Consider the following 23,915-nt stretch of genomic DNA (forward strand, 5'->3'; position numbering starts at 1 on the left):
AGGCAAAGATACTTGTGTCATAACAAAAATCCTAGAAGAACAAAAATCCCTAAGAAGCACAGAAAGTCATGAGAACTGAAAGATTTTCACCAGAGATACTCAGCAGTGTCTCTACAGCATGGCAGATGGCATTAGGAACTGAGAAAGTGCAGACTGGGAGTCAGCCAGGACCATGAATTTTAAGAAGGGTTTGGAACTGTATGAGAAGAACAAAGAAAACAGAAACTGAAAGGAACTGATATGTTGACAGAGGAAAGCAAAGCATAGAGTAATAAAGGAAATAAGTGCAGAAAAGAAGTCATCAAGTCTGACAAAAAAAAGTTTTTAAAAATTCCATTCTTGGAGTGAAGGAATAAAAATGTTGAGAAAGTTCAAACAGTTATCACAGAAAAGGAACTCTGAGAACACAGTGCTTAGAAGAGACCGGCTCAGGTGTGTAGCTGATTAGGCACATGGGATACAATTCAAATGAGAAACAGCCTCAGGGCAGCTGCTGAGTTGGACAGTCACCCATGTGGAAACCAAAGTGTGACAAATTATGAAATCAAGAAAAGAAAGTTGCAAGTCAAAGGCAGACAGAGAGATGGGGAATAGGTAGAGTTGTGTGCATGGTAAATGGTAGAAATGTTAGAGAGACAGACAGAAACAAGTACCTATGTTCAGAAAGAGAGAGAGCGCGCTAGGTGCCAACTTCTTTGACCCAAATTCAAAGCAAGTATTACTGGAGGGAGCAGTCTTCATAAACACCATGGATGAGCCAGTGTTAACAGACAACGAGGGAATGCAGTTCTGTGGGCTGGACGGAACAGCACGAGGCAAAAAGACAATCTCCAGGTTCTTTGAAACCAGTAACATTCCAGAAGCATCAAAAAATAAAATGAAGAGCAAGTAATGAGGGGAGTTTGGCATTTGGAGGAAAAAAAGCATGTGATGGGAATGCTATACAGAGAAGGTGAACTAGAGGCAAATGTAACTTAAAGCAAGAAAGACAAGCCAGAGAAGTGTAACCTGCATGTGGAACACAAGAGCATGAAAAGCATCTGACAGAACAGAAATAAACAAGCACCAATAAAGCAATCAAAAGTAACAAGAGAAAAGAAACTGGGCCATCCTGATTGTTACTCTTGTATTTTCTAAAGCCTGTTATCTGAAGCTATTACATATACTTTATACATATTCTACACATTAGCTGTTTTAACAAATTACATGGTGATTAAGAATACTAATTAATAAGGGTGATCTACTGTAACATAGTTATACCAGGAAAAGTTTACATCCTGTAGCTTATATTGCATATCAAGTCCATACAAACAGTGTTGGAGGTATTTTATACCAGTACTCCATAACTGTATTAGAAATTCATTGCCAACATATGCTAATAAATCTTTGCAATGTAGAACTGGACTAATCTGAGCGCTATTCTCCTAGGAATTTTAATCGCACTTTGGAATCATTTGCCAGAATCACATTCTGATTGCTTAATTCTTCTCATGATACAGTACACAAGAGAGTAAAAAACATCCCTGGTTAAGTGTCCTTGTGAATCCTTGGACATACAGATGTCTAGGTTCTTGAGGAGGAAGTGTTTGTGGATTTTATCTATTTATTTATTTTGAAGGAGCTTGTTTTGTTATTTTAAGCCTGCTCATTCTGCTGATATATCTGATACTTATCTTTACTAGGAATTATTTTCAAGCAAAGTATTTCAGAAGGCAAAGGACTGCAAACAGAACTAGGCTAGCTCACATTTAATGTTTCACTTTAAACCACACCTCTCCCAGCAAGTTACACAGGGACTTCAGTCCCCAGACAAGGGTGCAGTCATGTCTGCTATATATGGGGGCCGCAGATGTCAGTTAGCATGTTAAAACTTTAGGAACTGATCTGCCGAAGAGGGGAAAAAAAAATGAAATTCATTCCTTCCCTGTCACTCTGATACACTATCTTATGCTAGCTATGCATACTTAAAAAACAATGAGCATAAACACTTGGAAAAGAATTAAGGGTTATGTGTAATAATTTTATTTTTTCTTTGCAACGTTTATGTTCTTGTGTGATCACATCTACAGTTTCAAATTGATTCCTGATCTAAATGTACCAGAACTCAGCCCAAAGAAGAAGGTTTGTAAACTGTAAGGTTTTCTATTTACATTGGGTTTCAACCACAAAATCCTCCTCCACGGTGGTGGAATTCTCAGCAGACTGGATCATGGCAAATAAAGATGTTACTCCACAAAAAGAAAGGTGAAATCCCACATTCATTTGCACCTTGCACAACTCCAGTTTAGTCAATGGGAACCCAGCTTTATAGGAGCTACATAAGATTCCAGATCATTTTTATTTTAAACTATAGCATTGCTATAGACTGAAACAGAACACTTGAAAAAGTGTGCATCATAAGAGCTTTCCTCTGCTTAGAAACAAAATGGTATATTTTAAACTGGGACAGAGCATAGAAAAGTCCACCAGAGACTAGAGGCAGTAATAAGAAGTCAGCAGAACAGTGCTGAAATCTCACTTGAACCTTTGTCCACCTATGAAAACAGAATGGCCCACAGTTTTTTTTAAGGCCAGTAAAGACTGAAGCTGCTTCACCCAGTACAGCCTACATTCAAACTGAAGTGTTTCTGACAGAGGGACAAAAGAGGAGAGAACCAGAATAAACAGATGTCTCTACTTCTGCCTTTAGCAGTGGATCTGACTTTCACAGGGCACTCAGTGAGCCTGCCCATTCCTCCAAACCTCACAGGCACTAGAGCAGCCAGTCTCAACATAACTAGCACTCTGCCTATGCCATTTTCCTATTAATCTGCTAAACAATAAAAAATGGGGAAAAAGAAAGAAAAAATTAGCAACGGATATACTTAATGATTAAGTAAAAGATAAGCAACATTTCCTTATCAATAGCATAGAGATCAAGTCAATAAATCCTATGCATAGTTCCTGTAACAGACATTATTGTTATCCACTTGAAAATTTAATTCATGATCATTCTCATTCTTCTTCATTTTTCATCACCCTGAATCACAGAAGTAATGCACATGCCAAAGAATAATAAAAGATTACCAAAGGCGTGATGACTTTTTCAATCTGACCATAAAAAAATGGAAATTCTGACATTATTAACTTTTATTGATCTTTCTTGTATTTTAAACCCTTTCTTAACGTTCCTGCTTCCTCAGTTATTCCTTTTGCTGTTACACTGCACAACATTTCTGTGGAGATCCAGCCAGCCTAGAAGTGCTGTTAAATTTGGATACCTTTCCAACAGAAGTACTCCCAAGATATCTTAGCCAACAAAGCCCAGTTTATATTCCAAGTTCTACAAGTAAGACACTGAATCTGGTGTGTAACATCCTTACTTGAAATCACCTCTGTACCTTTGAAGTGGAAGACCACACATATGATATCAACTTTTGCAAAGATTTTGAAACAGTATTTGTCAACAATCACCCAGTAAGCAAGCTGCTGCTAATTGGCAGATTCAAAGAAACTATTATAAAGAATAAAATTACAGGGCATGTAACTGTGATATAATGGAAAAAGAATTGATGCTGTGGTATCACAAACCTCCTTTAATTCCTTGAAAGAGAAAAGACTAGGTGATATAGGTTGGACTAGGTGATCTTGGAGGTCTCTTCCAACCTAAATGGTTCTGTGAAGAACTCTGTAAATAAAAGAAATTGGTTCACAAAGTCTACTCTGATAGTCAAAAGGTTTTCAGCAAGAGTCCTCCAAAGAGTCAACTTCAAGAACATAAGCAGCAATAGGATATGAGGAAAAGTCTCTACAGGAGTTAAGAACTGACAAAATGCAGAAAACAGAAGCCATACGGATATCGTCATTTCTTCTGGCAGCGAGAGGTCACCAGTGCAGAAGTCATCACTTGAATTCTGGTGAGATTTGCACTCACACATATGGTATCTTACACATGTATAGATGATTTTGGATTAGCAGCAATGCGACAAAGTTCACTAATGAGGGATAATTTCCTAAGATCCATAAAGAATTCATAAAGTTAAACTTGAATATGAAGGCCCTTAGCCCACAAAATATGAAGGCCCTTAGCCCCTCCAGAAGGCCCTTAGCACACAAAATGTGTTAAAGATGATACACTGTTGTTAGAGCTCAGTGGGAATTGTAAACTGATGCACCAGAGGAAAAAACAATCTTAGTTTCACATACATAGTGAAATTTTCTGAGCACCACCAGGGCACTATGTGGGGTCTTGTAGTTTTGGTAAAAAAATTCCATTAATATATCATATCAAAATTCAGTAATAGGAAATTCAGTAGGAAAAAAAAGGCAAATAAAATACTACAGATTAGAAATATACAGGGAACAAAATAAGGATATCATTATCCCCTCTATATACATCTAAAGTTTATCTACATCTTGAATATCGAGTTTATTTGGTTCCTATTTGCCAAAAGGGATATAGTTGAAATGGAGAAGATTCAGATGCAGAGAATAAGAATGCCTAGTGTATGAAGGAGCTGTATTAGAAGTCTATAAAAACGTGATAGGTATTCAGAGGCTGAATAGAGAAATTACTGTTCAATGCCTTTGCCAACATTGCACCAAGGATGGCAGTATTAAATGAAGACAATTGGAGCCATATTCAAAACCAAGAAAAACACATAGTTCTTCACATAGCGTGCTGGTCCAATGCATAGAATTCCAGTGGATACTAGCAGCTTAGCTGAGTTGAAGAAACATGCAAACCAGTTCAGTGAAGAGAAATCTATCAAAGGTACCAAATCCAAGAACACCATTTCTGGAACAGTAAGTCCTGGAGCTATGAACTGTCATTGTGCAATTGCCCCACTATTACAAGCTTACCTAGGTTTTTGACCACTGTCACAGTGATGAGATGCTGAGCTATGCAGACGTTTGGTCTGGCTTGGCACAATCATTTTTATGTTCTTGTGCTCCAGGAAAAGACATGGCAACTGAAGTAGCTGAAGATCTGTAGTCCCCTGCTGAGAGTTAAGAGGCCCTCCAACGAGAGACTAGTTAGTTATAAATATGCATCAGTTCAAACTTTTCAAAATTGCACTAGGAACCTGATGAAGCGAAGAAAACCCTGCCTTCATTAACACAGATAATCTTCCAAAGTGAGGGTTACTGAGGATTGGGTGCTTCTTGTCTTGGAAATGATGAAATTGCCTGCTGTTTTATGAAAAGAGCAGTGTTGTTCCGGTGATGTGCTACATCAGTGTACATCACTATGTGTAACCCAAATAGGTAAACTGCGAACCAAGAGGGGAACAGATTTGGCAATGAACATGACAGGAAGGCAGGCACATCCATTATGGGGTTAGCATCAGCTCCAGGGCTTAGCCAATTTATTTTACAGGATCACTGCTGCCCAGCTTTCTATATAAGCGTGTGCCAGAAGTGTCCGAAGTCAAAGAGCCTGAATGTCGTTTGCTGTGACAGAATAAAAAGCAGTTCACCTTAGGAAATTTTACACTATCTATAGTAGCAGATAAAGGTGCTATTCTGCAGGTTTCTATATTAAATTAGAGAGCTACAGGTGTATACATAGTCAAGTAAAGACAGTAAAATTAAAAGGAAGCTAAACTAGAAATTGATAACGACACTTTTATGGACATAAAAGTAGGCCCATGAGAGAAATAAAGTCTAAGCAATTACCAGGGAAATTTGTTTATAGCTGATGATACAGACATTACTAAAAATGTAAATTTAATCTCTGTCTCAGCAATTGCAAAGGACACTAAAAAGGAAACAATTTAACACTTCTTACTGGTTGAAGAAGGCAAGAAAAGGACAGAGCGTGTCCCAGATCTGTGCTGAGGTTGCTGCTACTACAGATGTTCAGGACACAAGGCGGTGCTTGTAACTACTTTTGACAGCACAGATTACATCTTTCAGTGACATCCCCAGCAAACATGCATCTTTGCATTAGAAGTTAGATGGCTGAGAAATCTCGGCACATCTGCACCCTACAAAACAGAAAAACACTCAGGAAAGAGGAGGAGGAGAGCAGAAGGCAGACTGGGCAAAAACCGAGCCCAGTGAGTCACTGCAAGACACTCACTATCAGTAATGAGAAATTCCCTTATGACTATGTGCAGAAGGACTGGAGACAGTACACTGAGATCTAGCAGAGGGAACAAACCTGCTGAATGTAACAAGGCAATCAGTTCATGGAGAAAGTGGTCATCACTTCCTTCCTGAACAAAACAAGAATGCCAAGACAGATTTGGGTTTTCATACACTTCACATTTCATACATTAGGTAAACTTTACTGGCAATGTCTAGTCCCTTCCATTAAATCCTGTGCCCCGGTGGTCTAAGAAGTCATACATTTTGACTTGTATTAGTACAGCTACCGCAAAAGATATTCTGAAGATAAAATCAGTTACCAGATACTGAGCTTCGTCCTCAAGAGTAACCACAGCGTCAGGCCTATACTGCCAAGCATCCAGCAATTATCTTCAGCAGAATATACAGTGCAATATATACAGTGCAAATCACTATATTACTGATATTGTTACAAAACTATTCATTTGTATTTTCTTCACGCATTAGATTTTTCTAATGATGCCATAAACACACACAAACACACACCTATGAAATCTAAAATTTTATATTCACTAAATATTTCCCTGGAATAGGACTAGAAAAGTTAGAAGAAAAATGGGAAAACATTTTGCTGCTCAAATGCAAGAAGATATTTCTCTGCTGTTTCACTTGCAGGATTCAAACAAGTTAAAAAACAATGACACTGCTTTTGCTGGAAAATTTTAATCACAGGATTGGGGCATAAAACCAATACTGCTTTCATTAAAATAGTTTTAATTGCATTAAACGTGGATGCAAACCACATAGGTATGATTTCTTGCCTGTATTTTAATGACTATGTGTATGCTTGCATAAGATCTTTATTAAAGAGAATTCAGACAAGTAAACCCGTTATGTTATCAGGAGAGAATCCTGAATCACTGATGGCTCCTATATACATTTTTATTTTATTTAGGCAGCTGAGGGGAGAGAAGGAAAGCTATTAAAAAAGACCGAAGTTTTACAATTCCTCAACTCTCTCTCATGTAACTTAATGCTGTTTTACATTTTCATTCAATGCACTCCGCTGAATATTTTGCACCAGCTGATGTTTGCTGCATCAGTTGAGAACAGTTGAGAGCTCTGTCAATGTTCTGAGGTTCCAACTGAAATCATTTTTGGCAAGTTGACTGAAGACACAGCTTATGAATCCCTGAAGTTCACGTTCCCCATAGTTCACCATTTTTATTAGTTATATCATACTTTTTATTAGTTATATCATACCAGATGATATATTTTTATTCAGTTCCATTAAGATTTACTTAGCTTCAACAAATTAAAATTCAACCTTTTCTTTTAGAATTAATTCTCTGCTCATTCCAATCAGCATTTGGGGACTCAGATTCCGTACATCAGAAATTCTAAAACAGCAGGTTTCATCACTAACACAATTGTTATGACTCAAATAAAGCTGTTTTCCAAGCTTTTCTTCTCTAAAGGATTATTAAAAATAAGAGGTTGCAGTCTTCATTTTTCAAGGATTCCTGTCCAAAGTTTCCCATATTTGATGGACTAGTTCACAGACCATCCAATTTTCCTTCCCAGATAATATGAACCTTCCCCTCTACTTGTCCTGGTCAAGACACATCTGAAGCGCTCTGTCTAGTTCTGGGCTCCCATCATACATGGGAGACACAGACATACTGGAGTGAGCCCAGTACAGGGCCAGGAAGCTGATTAAGTTATTGGAGCTTCTGTCAAGCAAGGAGAGGGTAAAATATCTGGGACTGTGCAGCCTGGAGAAGAGAAAGCTTAGACAGGACATATCGGAGTGTACAAAAAACTGATTGTAGGGGAAGGTAGGGAGGGTTTAACCAGACTCTTCTCAGTAATACCCAGTGACAGCATAACGGAAAATTTGAACTAATTGAAATATGAGAAATTCCACTTAAACACAAATGAAAAAAAAATGTTATGAGTGGTCAAACACTGGAACAGGCTACCCAGAGCAGTTGCAGAGTCTCCATTTTTGGAGATACTCAAAATCTGACCAGACACAGTGCTAGGCAATGTGGTCTAGCTGTCCCTGCAGGGGGTACACTCCAGTCCCCTGGGCTCCAGGGGGTTGGATAACCTCTAGATGTCCCTTCCAACCTCAACAATTCTGTGATTCTGCAATAATTTTTATTCTTATCAACTTTCCCCTTGATAAATTGCAAAAACTATATTTTTTCACTCATTTAATGTACTTAGATTGCTAGTATCTGAGTCTAAAATGATAAATAGTTCAATAAAGACTGCCACCAATACCAAGACCCTGATTCAGAGACAAGGCATTTCAGTGATCAAGACAAAGTAGCAAGCCAGGCTAAATTTTTGTTTTCTGTTTAGTTTTGGGGTGGCCATTTTATTTCTTTGGGACAGAGCTCCCTTAGTAAAATGAGAATAATAGTATTTCTCCACCTTACCATCACTCACAATCCTGTAATAATGATATGTATGTTTTAAAACCAATTCAGGGAAGTGATGGTCTTCCTTTCAGAGTCACACCGAAATCAGTAAGGTGCAATGGAAAGCATTATGTAGCTTATTTTGTAGTTTGTATTGATTTTTTACTAATTCATCTATCAGAAATTATCGGAATTATGGATCAGCTTCTACTTAAGCTTAGTTTAATTATCATGAGGGAAAAGACTGAAAACAGTAGTGAAACAGAACTCATGTTAATGCTTTGTTGCTTGTTATTATTATTAACTTCTATCGATAAGCTAAGCAAAGCAAAATAAACATGGTCTTGCAAAGAAACAAGAAACAGGATGAGCAACTCCTATCACCATTACTAGAGCAGGGAAGGGGTATGAGACAGACAGACCATTGCTTCTTCTCCCAGATGCCATTCTATGTAATACATAACCACTCACTTTTACTTTTACATTAATCTGGTAACCATCCCTGCTACTCCCTCTTAGGAGGTTCCACCTCTACAGGAATTGTTTGGGACTAAATATGACTCTACTTTAAATTGAACACATTACTGGGGCATTATTGCTGTGATATGTTCACAGCAAGTTTCCACATTTTCATATGTCCCTGCAAAACTCCTTCAGTCTTCCCTCAGAACAATCACGTGGTGATACTACTGGAGTACAAACCAATAGAGTCATTGAGCTATGTATGTATTTTGTGACCCTGCAGGTAGCTATTGCATTCTTATTTTATGCTACATTCTGTTTAGGGCTTTCTGACATGTTTACAGTAAGCCTACTCCAATTCAGGTCATTAGGCCCTGTGATGGGGTATATGAATTAAAGTACTAAATGAGAAGAATCTGACTAGAGAATAGGATCATCTCCTGGGAGTGATGCTGATGTAGGACAAAAAGACCTGAATTCTCACTCTGAAAGTACTGTTTGCTTCTAGTGTTCTTTTGCCACTTGTAAAAGCTTGGCCACAATCTCTCATTTGCCCTAGTGTTATCATGTCCTTAAAAACTGGCACTATTGGGTATAAAAAGAATCAGTAGTGTGGAATTAAAAACTGGCAATCAAAAGTAGGCAAAAGCATGGCCATACACAACTGAGTATGTGCGTGTGTGTAAGTATTCATGTTTAGAATTGGTAAATGACATCAATACTGGGCTCCTCATGCAACCTGCTAGTAAAGCAGTTCCTAAAACTTGAGTACGGAGCTTTGATCCTTCATAAGATCTTCTTCATCAAGTTCTGAAAATATGAATGCTTAAAGATTGGGAAACACTATACTCACAGATGTGTATTCATGATTCATGGTCAAGGAGAAGGAGTTCTTTAGTTAGTGAGATCCTTTTTAACACAGCTTTCTACAGAGTGCACTTTCAAACACAGTTGCAATCAACTTGGTCTGAGGAGGGGAGGTAAAGTTTTAAAGAATGCACTAAAAAACCTTTGTGTTAAGTGATACCATTTACGCTGCCATTGGATAATGGAGAGCTAAACAAGCAAAATCGTTTTTATAGTTTTAAGTTTTCAGATCACTTCTGTGTGATTCCCTTCTCTCATGTGTGTCTCTACCTTGCTGCAATTCCTCCTCTTACAAGAACTTTACCTCCTTCATAGATTCCTTAGGAGTAATATTCTATTGTCCCCCCCCAAATGAAGAAGCACCTAATGGGAGTATGCCCTTTGAATGAAATAACGTACTCAAACTCAAAACAGTTGGTCACACTGGCATTTCAAAATGAAATGACCTAAACGCAGACTTCCTCAAGCTAACATTATTTGCCAATTTATTTTGCTCTGTAGATAATTTCCATACTAAGCCTGCCACAATGCATGTCTACTGCATTATTTTGGGATTATCATCAATGTCACATTTAGAAAACAGAATACAATTTGCAGAATTAATATAAATGATAAAACAGAATCCAGGGTAAGTACATGGCATACTGTTATAGCTTCCACTTACGCAAAATTTCAGGAAGATCTAATTATTTTTAATGAGCAAAGGAAACTCCAGGAAGAACTTCAAAACACAGGTAAGTCAAGGTTTTAAATTATACTTGAATAAGAAAACCAAAGAAGCTGGGGGGAGGGTTGGTCCTTTTAAAAAGGCCTCAAATACCCAACAAAGCAGCAAAATACCATGAAACCAATACTTTCAGGAATTTCATTCCAATGCCAAGAAACAGAATGTACTCATTGTGACTAATGCATTAAAACACTGAAAATAAATTCTAACAGATTAAAAAGATCTTGTAACAAGTGAAAGGTATACTGAAATCATTCCAAACCTAATCAAGCTTAAGAGTAGGGAAGTCTTTTCCCATTATTATTAAGAATGTAAGCTGGATAAGTAGACTGGGAAACTATAAATTATGGGCAGTACGAGTAATAAAACATTTTTTAGAAATATGTTTTTAATTAAAAATGAGAAGACAGCCATTTTTACTGAAACTATTTGCTGTACATTCTCAAGTTTGGTCTTCTGTGGTCTCCCACACATATTCATTTCCAATAAAATGTTATTAATCTGGGAAGAAACCGGAATGCAGTTCTAAATGCAAAATCAAATCCATGTTTTTACATGTTTACACTTTTATGTGAAAATATGAAATTTTCAAACCTTGATCACTTAATCCTGAGTTTTGGGGTCAGGAAGTACTACTCACCCCTTCCAATCTGCAGTCCAGTTACATGTGCAAACTGTTGTTTCACAAGAATAAAGCAAGCAACAGAAATATTGCACATTACTTTCAGGCTTCAGCTGAGCTTTTAAAACACATGGCCAAATACGTTGCCATGGAAATGTTCTGCAAATACATCTAGAATTTCTTAAGATGGAGCTGAACATCATTTTTGAAAATAAACTTCTCCTACAAATTCTATGAAATATAATTGCTGTATGCTGTATTCAAGTGCAATAGAACAGGAACTCTTCAATGGCTATTATTTACCATTTATAACACATAATGTGTTAACAGTATAACTAATACCATTCTGTCCTTCGTACATGAAATTAGGCCACTATCTTCCTATGTAAAATACCCATATACTTGTTTTCTTTTACGTTCTCGGACTTTCCTATCAGTCACAATAAATTAGCAGATCCCAAAGTACCAGCCTTGCAATGAAGTTGGCAATAATTATAAACAAAAAGGATAAGTAAAAATGAATTTGGTTTTAAAGAACATTCTAAATATCTAAGTTATTAATCTTCCATTTTACAACCCATTAGTATTAGTATGCATCACTGAGCATAATAATTAAAAAGGGGAGAGTTATCTTGCCAAACTTTAAGCGTTATGTTCAGTGAGCTATTTTTAAATCTGATTTGAAATGAAGGGGAAAAAAAAACCTACTACTGCAAAATGAAGTAAGATCTGTGCCTGCAGAATAGCTCAGCTCTGTTACACAATGTGATATGTTCTTTAAAATAACCTGCCACTGTAGGTAAAAAGTTGCCCTACACTGTGCTTCATATAACAAATAAACACATTCACACAATAGCATTGTGTTGCCATGTAAAGACAAAGCAAAATAAAACTGCAATACAGCCTTGCCATTTTAGTTTACAGCAAAGGCATAACCTGCTACCATGACTTAGTTAAAAGAAATCAAATTCACAATAAAAACAGGTTGAAAATATATACGGAATAATCTTACATTGTTCAAATAGCAGTTCACAACACATCAGATTTCCAAGATATACATTGCTCTGCTTATGTAAACAGTCTACCCTATAAATCCTGTAGCAAATCCAACATGAAGCAATTACACAGACAAAGAGATTGTAAATGACCTAAAACTGTAAAACAAACCCTTGTGTTAGAAATATTAGTAAACTATGAGGTCATACCTGATGACTTAAAGACTGTAACGTCTCACCGGTTCCAAGCTGCATGACCTTTCTATTTCCAGAGACCCCCAAAAATTGCATTTCCTGTCTCACAAAAGTGCATCACAGACCCATCTATCTTTCAAAATCTTCTGGGCTAGTGAAGAAAGCATTAATAGCCATTCTGTCCATCAGTAAGTGCTGGAGTCATTACCCTCAAGATATCAGATCTTAAATATAGTTTCCTCCGTGCAGTTACAGACATCCAGTAGTCAAGGAGGCTGACACAGCTATATCACTGATGCTGCTAATGCCATCTGAAAACAGTAAGCTTACTGCTTAAAGCAATCCTGCATCATCCAAACAGAACAAGCCACATCCTTCAACTCCTCACTTGCGTTTTTTTTATAAAACCTAGAGCTGCCATTATAGATTTTGTTTTCATCCGTGGTCAGCTAAAGGAGAAATTAGATATTATGCAACCAGCTTTGCATTAACAAAAGAAAAGCAGCAGATGAAATGACATACCGAGGTTATCAAATTTTGCTTGCATGACCACTCCTCAACAAGCAATATCACCATTCAGAAGCAGCATCACAATTTGATCCAAAGGAAAATTACTAGAAAGAAATTACAAACAATTTACATGCAGCAAGGAATTTAAATATCTCTGTGGTACTGAAACAGCTATTTTGTGCAGCCTTATAAATCTGAGTCTCTAAAATTGAAAACATTGCTTGCCTAAGTATTTTGCTGTTTATTTTCAAGAAATTGCATGATCACTGCATTGTTTCCATTACTCCCTGCTAGCAGCCAGAAAACAGCATGCCTTGAAAATGTGCCAGTATTATGACAGCAAAAATGTGTTTTGATATCAAACAAAGCAATCATGCATTTTTTTTTCTGATACTAGAGACCTTTCAAGCTAACAAATGCACAGTATCCTCCTTAGTAATTTTAAAACAGTTAGGACTACACAGCAATAACCAGGCTTTTTATTCAAACAAGTATTTGGCGCAATTATAAAGTAAAATAAATTATTACTTACAATTATTACTCATATTTATTTTTGCTATCATTCTACCAACAAACTTATGCAAACAAAAAAAAAAAATCCCAACACAGAATTAGAAATAAATATTGCAACCAACAAACCGGAAAAGTTTTCATTTCATAACTCTTCTCAATTCTTGACCCACTGAAAAATTACTAGCACTGACACAGTGAGAAAGTCCTCTAGTGACAGGCAGTCCATAACATTAAACACACAGGAACATTACCACAGCACATACTAAAATATATTCCTAGTTGATGAGTTTTACAGACAAATAAAACTTGGGGAAAAAGAAAGAAATCATCCCTAATTGAACTACATTGGCTCAAATAGCTTGCATGTTTTCAAATTAATTTTGATGTCCTTCTTTACTTTGAAATACAAGCAGAAGCTGAAACTAGGAGCAAATGGTTCTAAATTAATTCACCCAGATCATATTCTGTTAGTTTAACATTATTATTACACACTTGTAGTAATTGCTCTTTTGAGCAACTTACAGTTAATCAAGTTTGGCTTACAGTCATTCACATTATGACACTGATAATAGCAAACTGGTCTCATCCATGAATACCATGTATTTCCCTTTAGAGACAGAAATTGTCTTCTATAAATTTGTAATTGTCTCACTTTATACAGCATGCTACTGCCTCAACGTAAGGACTCTTCACCTACAGGGAAGGCAACTCACTTAGTCACACATTCCTAGAGGATCTCCACTGACATGTGCTTAGGTATAGAAAATTCCTGGCTAACGCAGACATCTCCAGTAACAGATGCTAGTTAGCAAAGCCCTAGGAGGTTTTAAGTGCACAAGGGAACCAAATCAGGAACGACTTGACACTGCTTTTTATATTCTCCAAGAGAGTTAACCTAGAGGCCTAACAACCTGATGCTACCGTTTTAATGCTGATGATAGTGGCAGTCAGGGTGCTGCTTCAAACACATTGACAATGTTCTTGAAAGCTGACACTTCGAAGTTCTTCCAGAATAATTCATGAATTCACTTTCAACCAAAAAAAAAATACTAAATTATGTGCACTGGATATAAATGCATATGCAAGGAGAGGGAAAAAAAAAAAAAAAAAAAAATCTTCAGAAAATAGACTGGAGTGATTCAGCAATAAAAGAAGAGAAAAATTGCTTTCTCCGATCAGTGTGGAATAAGACTATCTCCCAAGATAATATTTTCATTTCAAAAGGTAATTTAAAATAAATGACAATCAATACATCATTACTAAGTATTAATGTATTTATTCCTATGCAACCACTCAGTTCTTCAATGCTATATTCAGATCAGTAGCTGCTTACACCTACCTACATAGGGGAATGCAACCACAGAACAGTCCATGCACTGCTGACAACCTCTTCTAAGACCCCACGTGCCACCCAGCCAGGATACAGAGGCCAGCAACACAATATGAAGCAAAGCACGTGACCAAATAAAAAAATGTAAGTTGCCAACTCACCTCTCATACTATGTAGGCTCTCTCTATGCTAATCCATTACATGATGATCTCCCTTCAAAGACTGAAAACACACTAAGCTAGGAGCTACAATCACCAATGTCAGAAACATAATCTAGAGTTTCTAATCACAAAGAATAAAAAATCTCTCTGCAGTTGGAGATGTGAAGAACTCATGAGGCAATAAAGTACAATATAGAAGAATATTTCCCTGAGGTTAAAATCTCAGTACAAATTATAAACGCACTTAGAAGTATACAGTATCTCTTTGTGCATATTATCGCAGCTGCAGAAGCTTTTCCCATAAGATATTCCATACCTTAATTCATGGCGATATAATTACCATTTTGCAAAAATTGAAACTTTAACATTTCATTAGCAATGGGTATAGACAGGTGTAAATGCAATAACGTTTATAGTTATTTGAGAAATGTTAAAGCAAAAAGCTGATAATCCATTCCTTTTAGAGAATCAAGGGGTATTACTTTCTAGCATACAAAAGCATTACTCACGATATACAGTTTGATTTTATTTCATTTTTCTTCACAGAAAAATATCAAGAATTTTAAAAAAAAGGCAAACTCAGAGTTCCTAGGGATTATGTAAGGTAAAATAATGGTCACTTTGAATCTATCACAAATCAGCTTTATGTCAGAGACCTGACAAAAGTGGGCAGCAACCAGACAGTAGAAGCTCCATCACTCAACTGTTGAAATTAAATTTAAGTCAGATTTGCTAGTACTCATGATCATGACAGAGAACATTTGAGATCGATTAAAAGTATCGCAGACTGTAAAAGGTGAAATGATGTAGTGCCATACCAAACAAGCTGGAAGAAAAATACTAATACATATTCCTCAGCAACATTTTGAAGAAACAACTTTACTATGTGTATATATTAGTGGCTACAGCATAAGCAATATGAATGATGTCAAAACTCAGTTTGGGTTTGTTCAAGAAACCTGATGACAGTATTAGAAAGCACTGCTGGTATAAGAGAAATGGAACATCAACAGGAAGACTTGGATTCCTTTTCGAACCACAAGAATAAAACTGAGGTAAAATGTAATAATGCAAAATGCAACAATGTGAACCTAAGATCATTGAGTTTCTGCTAGAAATGGAGAGCTCAGGAGCTGAAAACCACAGTGGGAGAACTGTGGGGGCAAAAGCTGATCACAGAGTAATTATGAACTACCGATGTGATGTCCCCATGGAAAAGGAAATGAAATCTTAAAATTTCCAGAGAAGATATTTCTCATATACAGATATCAATATTAATGCAATAATATGAAGCTTATTAAAAGCATATTGTTCATGATTCTGATCATCTATGCTTAAAAAAATTAATTCAAACTGCAAGTGATAAAGACTTCTACAAAGGTCAAGGAAATTTGGAGAAGAAACTGAAAGGGTTTGTCTTGCTTAGTTTAACAAAGTAAAGACTAAGGGGGAGGTCTATGCAACTGTGAAGATGCCAGTGACAAGGAAAAGCATAAATATTCAGCAAAAAAAAACTATTGTGAAACAAACACAAATACATATAATTTGTAATGTTGTTAGTTTGGGTTTTGTTTTTTCTGCCTATCAGAAGTTGAAAGTCTGCAAGAGCAAGAAATCAATCTGAAAGACCAAGACTATGCCTTTCTTTCCAATATATTTGCAGGACAGGATCATGAAAATGCAGGAGTGAAGAGAAAAAAGCTGAAATTTAATGAACAGCAGGATTGGTAATGATAGCAGTACCGAGAAAATTCAAGAGACTAAACCTACTGGAAATAAGTTTAGAACCCTGAACCAAATTAAAAATAAATAAATCAAAATTTAAAAATTAAATAAGCATAAATGACGTAACAACAGCTGGCTTCTGTCCTGAAGACACCAAGGTTTCTTCTTGAAACACTGAATGGTATTAGCAATATAAATAATTTCTCTTAGCCAAAATAATTCGTCAGATCTTAAGTTTCAGCTGATTGCTGACATCAAAACAGATTCAAAAATATCTTTGTACTTGAGTGGAATAAGCTCAAAAGTAATTAACGATAGCCTATTCCTCTCTAATCCTAATGAAAGGACTGTTTCTATTACCTTCCTTTAGTCTACATATTTCCCTCTTACTTAATTCTCCCATTAAATTACTGAGGGTGGGGGGTGTTATAAAATGTAAATACCCTTCTCTAGGCAAAAAAAAAAAAAATCCATTTAGAAAATATAAGTTTAAATTTATTAACTCTGTGAAATCTTGTGATAATTTATGGATATGCTTGCTCTGTTCTCTTAAATGAAATACTGTTCAAAGACTCTCCTTTTATGATTATTTCAACAGGCATTACATAAATCTAATCAACTCATCTGCGGATAACCATGACTGTGCTTAAAGGAAACTTGAAGCATTTATAAAGCAAAATAGAAAATGAACAGAGGCAGACCTGAACCACCACTGCATAGTCAAAATTTACAAAGGTACTGCTTGGTTCCAACTTTTCCTAACAGTTAATATAGCAGTATCAAAATCTGACTCTCCAAATACCCCATAATCAATGTTTCTGCATCCTGGCACTAGAACTGAAGCCCATATCTTAGGCTACTCTCTGATGATCCAGATCACTGCATTACATGCTGCTGACAAATTAGAATAAATGCATAACAGACAGTGAAGAAAAAAAAAAAAAGTGGAAAGATTTCTAACCAGTATTTTACTTTCAAAAGCCTGGCAACCCATTTCCCAAAAAACAACACAGGAGAAGGCAGAGATCTCCCGTGTTTCAGACTGTTGAGGAACACAGGGTCTAAAGATTTAGACATATACTAGTAATGCTACACTTGCAGTGTACATAAAAGATTAGTGCTTACATTTGTACTTGGAGAAACACAAAAAAATAAATACCAACAAAACCTCTCCATCGTTTGCAATTGTATGTTTTCTTTCCTAGCAATATTATAATTTTCTAGGAGGCATGATTTAAATATTTGTAAAATCAAAAAAATTGTGAAATGATAAATTTTAAACTTGTGTCTACAAAGTTATATTTAAAATGACCATGATTTTCTTTTCAGACTTTGCAGAAAGCAAAGGTTTTCACCTTTTTAAGCATCTTAACAGTATTTTAACTTATGCCATAGCCTGTGAAAAACTTTCTCCTTTTATTAAGTGACTAGGACAAGGCTGACTAAGGGCTTAACCTCCAACCACTGGGGAAGCTAGAATTGACCATAAGAAAACATTCTCCTATCCACAAAAAGTAGACGGTGGAGTTTAGCCTCCATGTTGTACAGGGCAACAGAACTTTATTTTCCTCACAAAAGAAAAAATAACAATTCAAACAATAATGCTGGAATCTGATTAACAAAGCAAGTGCTACCAGCCCTTCTACAGAAGGAACAGGACAGACGGTGAAGCTCTGCATATCTCCCAAATATTAAGCAACACCAAAGGTGCAGCCTAGCTATATTGCACAACTCGTACCTTTCTTTCAATTTCAACCCTTTCCATCTCTCCCTTGCCCCTGAAGACAAAGAAAAACTCCTTCCTCTTAAGAAAAAATTGTCACTTCACTAATTCTAGCTTCTTAAGCGCCTCAGAAGAGATCTGACTTTTCTAAATATTTTGCATTAAAAAGTTCTCTTTCAAGGAAAAGAAATGTTAAATTTTGACATATAATTACCATTATCCTCTCTGCTGGCAGAAAATGATGGCAAAATGCCAGCTTGCTTGTCTGCTATAGATAAGACATTTCCAAGCTTCCATCCTTCCCTTTAAAGAAAACAGAAGGGGAAGACCAGCCAGGAGAAAGCCTACCCTGTCAGCTGATCCTGTAAGAAATAAAATTAATATTCTCCTAGCAGAAATCATTTTCTTCTGAGCCTGAGGTAAATGATATGCCTTACCATATGTTATGATGGTCCTTTCAAGAATGACAAATTTGATGAATTTTTCCTGGATGGTCTTTCTCTCGATTCAGTCTCTTCTCATCACCTCCAGCTTCTGCTGCAGGCAAACTCTCAAGGGGCATAAATCAGCATAGCATCACCAAATTATATAACTTCTACCCACAAGGGATTTAGCCCCTTCCACTTCAGACTCAGCATACAAAGTAAAAGTGCATTCTTCAGTAATATCTTTGATCTCTGTAGAATTACCATGACATATTGCCGAGCCTCGACACCGATACACTTGTGAGCAGAAAACCCAGCCATTTTTCTTAAAGGAAGACCTCTAAAAAGACTATATCCAATCACAACATACACAGAACCAGCCCTAAATCAGTAAAAGTGGTTTAATTCAAAAAGTGAAAAAAGCCAAAAAAGACAGATTTGTACAAGCAGTATATAAAAATACTGGCATACTGTTACTTTGACTATAGACTCAGCTGTGCACTTCTCCTTAGTTTACCTATACATCTAAGCATTAGGAATGTCGGAATATTATTTGTCATAACAAAATGGTGCATGTGGAGAGCAAACAGGCTACGATTAACTGCACCAGCTCTGTCCTGCCATCCGTCTCTGGGAGGAGACAGAGAAAAGCTATTCAAGCAGCACATGCCTAGCTAAAAGCTAAACTTCCTATTTACAGCTGTGACAGCGGGCATCCACAGCCTAGATAGGCACTGGGTTAGGGACAGTCCCCCTTTTGTTGATGTAGAAAGAAGACAGAAGAAAGATAAGTGCCCCAAACTAGGAGTAGGCCCCAAAGGGTGCTGACATTAGGACACTGGATTGAATTACAAAATTAGAGAAACGAACTAAAAAGGCTATAGAAACTAGACAAATTCAAAGATACTTAGGATAAAAGGGAAGAAAATCATAATTTCCTACAACAATTCAAAATGCTTTAAAACTGTAATTGCCCACACACTGTTTTAATATTTAAAACACAATTTACACCCAGTGATGCAAGGACAAGAATAAAAACATTAAGATACCAAGAAAGAAAAATAGCTAATAGTTGCTTCAAAGATAGGAAACTGGGACAAATGCCTGTTGGAAGATACAGAGTCTCCCATAGGAGCTTCAAAAGTCAGACACTGACTGCTTTTAAAGTTAAACTGCCTTTCAGCTAACTACTTCAGTACATGATACTTGTTAAAGAAACAAAGCAGAAAGGCCAGAGAAAGGTAAAAGAAAAGCGAAATGCAGAAAACGTAATACTTAGAGACACATTCCAGTCATGGGAACTTCCTTGTTTTTGAAGAGGCGTTGGCAATTTCATATATGCTTGTGTTACAATGGTAGGCAACAACAAGAAAAAAAAAAAGTCAATTTTTGTGAATACTACTTAAAAGAAATGAATAAGCAGTTTCCTGCTTTAAAGAAAGAGAATACTGCAAATGCCAGAGTGAAATTATAATACCTGGAGTGCAATAGCAGATCTTGAACAGCACCTGTTGTGAAGACTCTTTACCCTTAAATAAAAATATCAACTGTGGCACGGTGTAACTGTTAAAACTTTGTTTAGCTGAAGGTGCAAAGACTTTTTTCCATGATTCTCCATAGTCATTCTTTCCTAGGTACATAAATGCCACATGCACACACAAGGAATGTATACCATTTCTGACCCAAAAATATTCCATGACTTTGGGCTGCCTAACAGATTTCTTGTGCATTACACAGAAAACGTAGCTATTGGTTGACAGTGTAAAACCTAAATGATCAGACCTTTATTGTTAAAATTTCCCCATGATAATGAACCTCCTGCTTTGTCCTGAAAGAAAAATTCAGCAGCAATCAATTTTGCCTTTCCTTTTTCCTCTGCCTCAGAGATTCAGAAAGAAAGAGTTGTGTGAACAGCTTTCTAGAGAATAATGATGGCTGATAGAAGGTTCCTGAATTAGACAATATCTTTCCTACTTGCATCTCCCTCCAGTGATCATCAGTGGGACCATCATATGTCCTCCACCTTCCTGCTTTCTTAAAGACTTACTGCTTTCTAAGTCACTGAGAGAAAAGCACGGACAAGTTCTGAAGGTTCCAAGGCTGCGTGGTATGAGATGACAGTCTGCTTCTGCAAGTGAATATTTACTACATTACCTGATAATCTCCCTTACTCAAAACCCTTTTTAAAACTGTCAGTTACTTTATAGCTGTGAGCCACGTTCCATAAAAATTTCAGAGAAAAGAGTACCTATGAAGCAAGGGCACTCACACGATAAGACAGTTGCCCAGCACCCTCATCGTACAACAGAGGGCACATGGCTTTAACCTGTGCTATATCCAATGCTTCAGAAGACATCATCTTAGGTACTTAGATTAAAACCTGATCACTGAGTTCTCAGACCAGACTCCAGAACTAAATGAAGGCCTGTAGCAATACCAAATTTGTATTGATGGAAAGATGTGACAGCAATCCATCAGATATATAATAATAATAATTAAAAAAACAGTAATAGGATTTCCACTTTTCCTTTCGTTACCCAATTTTCTTTTTAATATGCACATCACTGAGGTATAAATGCTCTCATTATTGTAAAAAATGTTTCAAATTTTCATGCAAAAAATGTTATGCTATTTCCTTTGTCTTTACTAAAACAAGTATTGACACTTAATACTGTGAAATGCACTGAGTTAGATTATTAGGAACTGACTTTGAACTGTATTCCCTGCAGAACAGTCTGGCACGAGAAGTGGTGATAGCTTTACTATCTGGGACATTCAAAACTCAGCTGAATAAAATGCTGTTAATCTCCTGCACAAAGCCACCTTTTGTTATCAATGCACTAAAAATTGTAGTCAATATCACACTTCGTAACTCGTTCAGCCATATCATGCCTCAAATTTCACGTAATTAAAATACCTTACTTAAATATGTAACTACATCACTATCACACCATCAAACCAGATATATCTCTAAATTATTCTGATTCTTGGATAGGCTTAAGGAACAAAGCGTTTAAATGCAGCTTAGCATAAAAATCTTGTAGGAAACTTGCCTACTGTTTGCAATTTTGCAGTTAATAAAGTCTTGAGGAGACACTAGTGACAGAAGCATTGAACATTATAATTATCAAGCTTGTTTTTCCAAGCTTCCAAATTAAATTCCAACAGATGACCTCTAAGTTTTGACTAAGTTCTACTCTTATTACATAAAAAACGAGAAGTAATGACATGTTAATAGATTCATTATTTGAAGAGTTTTCAGATAAATTGCCAGAAGTTAAGGTTTTCAGAAATGAGGCAGAATACGTGGAAAAAAAAAAAAAATGATTTGAGTTAGCTTTAAGTGGTACTCTAAATTCATTAAGTACATAAGTACATATAAGGAACAGTATTTTTCTTAGTTCCTCCCAAATATATTCTTCAAGAAGTTCTTGACTACTTTTCAAGACAATATATGACACAATAAATGCTATCCCAGATATAATCCAATAATATATTATAATATAATCCAATCCATTATTTCATCTGATTACACTCAAATCTCTATACAGTATGAGTACATAATGATTCTTTAAATCATTAACCTAGTTTTTGTTTCTGAGGATAAGGTGTACATTTTAACATGCTCACTGTTGTGTGCAAACACGCGGAGCAGTATGCAGAAGAATCATGAAAAGGATCATTCAAATATGGTACCTGACACATACCTCTAGTGAAATTTTTGAACATTTCAACTAAGGTACTTTCATTTTCTCTGGCTGGCCAGGAAAAACGTCAATTTCAATTGCAGACTCCTCCCTACCCTACAAAGAAAATAAACTGATATTGAAAATAAATATATGGCATCCAGTACACACTTGGTAGCAAGGTGATAAGAGAACTCTTATTTCATAAATTCTTCCTCATTATTACAGTTTTTACTCATGAAATTCATAAAAAGCTAATTTATCATACAGCATTTTAAATATCACAGCTATAGTACAAATCCCTATCAATAACTTATTCAAATAATTAGCAACTACAGTTTACTCAATGTTAGCAAGAAAAATAGAATAAATGCAACAGAAATAATTCATGCTAATGTAAAAGACAGTGCTTTACACTGAGCCAAAATAAACAGTTCAGACCATATCAGAAAAAGAAAAATCTTTTTTTTTTTTTTTAATTACTTTCTTAACTTTATTTAGCCTCCAGCAGTCAATAGACCATACACTTTACATATTGTCTGTTCTAATTCATCACAAGCCACTGGTTCACTTGGCAAACAAGAAAGGTGGCTAGTGAAACAAAAATATGGCCTGAATTTAAGGTAGTATAAATCTGAGGCTTGTTGCCTCCTTCTCACCTTGAAAACAAAAAAATGTCTTTCACCATCAGGAGAAAAAGAGTTAGTCCGACCCAAAGAAATGAATTCTCTATTCAAACAGACGCTCCATATACTTACCTGATTACCTCTCCCAAGGATACAATGCCTGTAAGTAACACTGTAAGTAAAAATCTAAACCTCTCATTTCTAGCACCATTATAACCTATTTCGAGAAAAATGCTTTACTCTTCCTTGCTCATGCTGTCATGCACTTCTACCAACTTGACATTCCTAAGTCTAAGCCTATTTTCCAGGTCATCAGTATGACTTCTGTGCAAAGCCTTACAGCCACTGGTCTTTATACCTAGATGGCACTATGCCCACATGGAAAATTATACTGCCTATCACTTTTATTACCAATGAGGTAAAGCCTTCTGATCTTCTAAAAAGAAGTTCTAGACAATTTGAAGCTTTTTAGAGACATGTTCATGTGTGTTAACCATACAAAACATTTTTGAGCACCAGGTACGCTACCCAGATGGAATACAAAACAATGTCAAAGGCTGACCACCAACCTCTCAGATGTTCAGCAAGCCAAAAATTCTTACACGCAATCAAGCATAATGGGCCATTCTGGTCATGCAAAACAGAAAATACACTGGCCAGACAAGAGAAGGGTCTATTTCTTCTCAGCAAAATATTTTTTTCTTTTATTTTGCCATTTTTCTTGTACATAATTTCATTTATAACACGATGCTTATAAAAGTCCAAGCAGCTATCAAAATCCATATTAAAACAGCTGGTTCTTTTTTAAAATCATTTTTCAAGGAGCTTGAAAAAGCAGTATTCAATAGTTATCTTTCTGATTTTAACA

At 36.2% G+C, this 23,915-nt stretch overlaps 1 protein-coding gene across 5 annotated transcripts in view; it reads right to left on the reverse strand.

Moving 5' to 3' along the window:
- SLC4A10 (solute carrier family 4 member 10) overlaps window positions 1-23,915 on the reverse strand; it is a 156,521-nt gene that overhangs the window by 108,258 nt on the left and 24,348 nt on the right. For 2 of the 5 annotated variants that reach the window (XM_035331523.1, XM_035331527.1), the window contains exon 1: window positions 12,364-12,679. The exons of 2 other annotated variants lie outside the window; for them this stretch is intronic. In XM_035331523.1, the coding sequence (XP_035187414.1) occupies window positions 12,364-12,444 (81 nt within the window). In that variant the 5' untranslated portion in view covers window positions 12,445-12,679. Of the gene's footprint in view, window positions 1-12,363; window positions 12,680-23,915 lie in introns of those variants that run through there. One more of the 5 variants, XM_035331524.1, reaches the window with a different exon arrangement.

This window comes from Oxyura jamaicensis, chromosome 7 (genome assembly GCF_011077185.1).
Source record: "Oxyura jamaicensis isolate SHBP4307 breed ruddy duck chromosome 7, BPBGC_Ojam_1.0, whole genome shotgun sequence".
NCBI lineage: Eukaryota > Metazoa > Chordata > Aves > Anseriformes > Anatidae > Oxyura > Oxyura jamaicensis.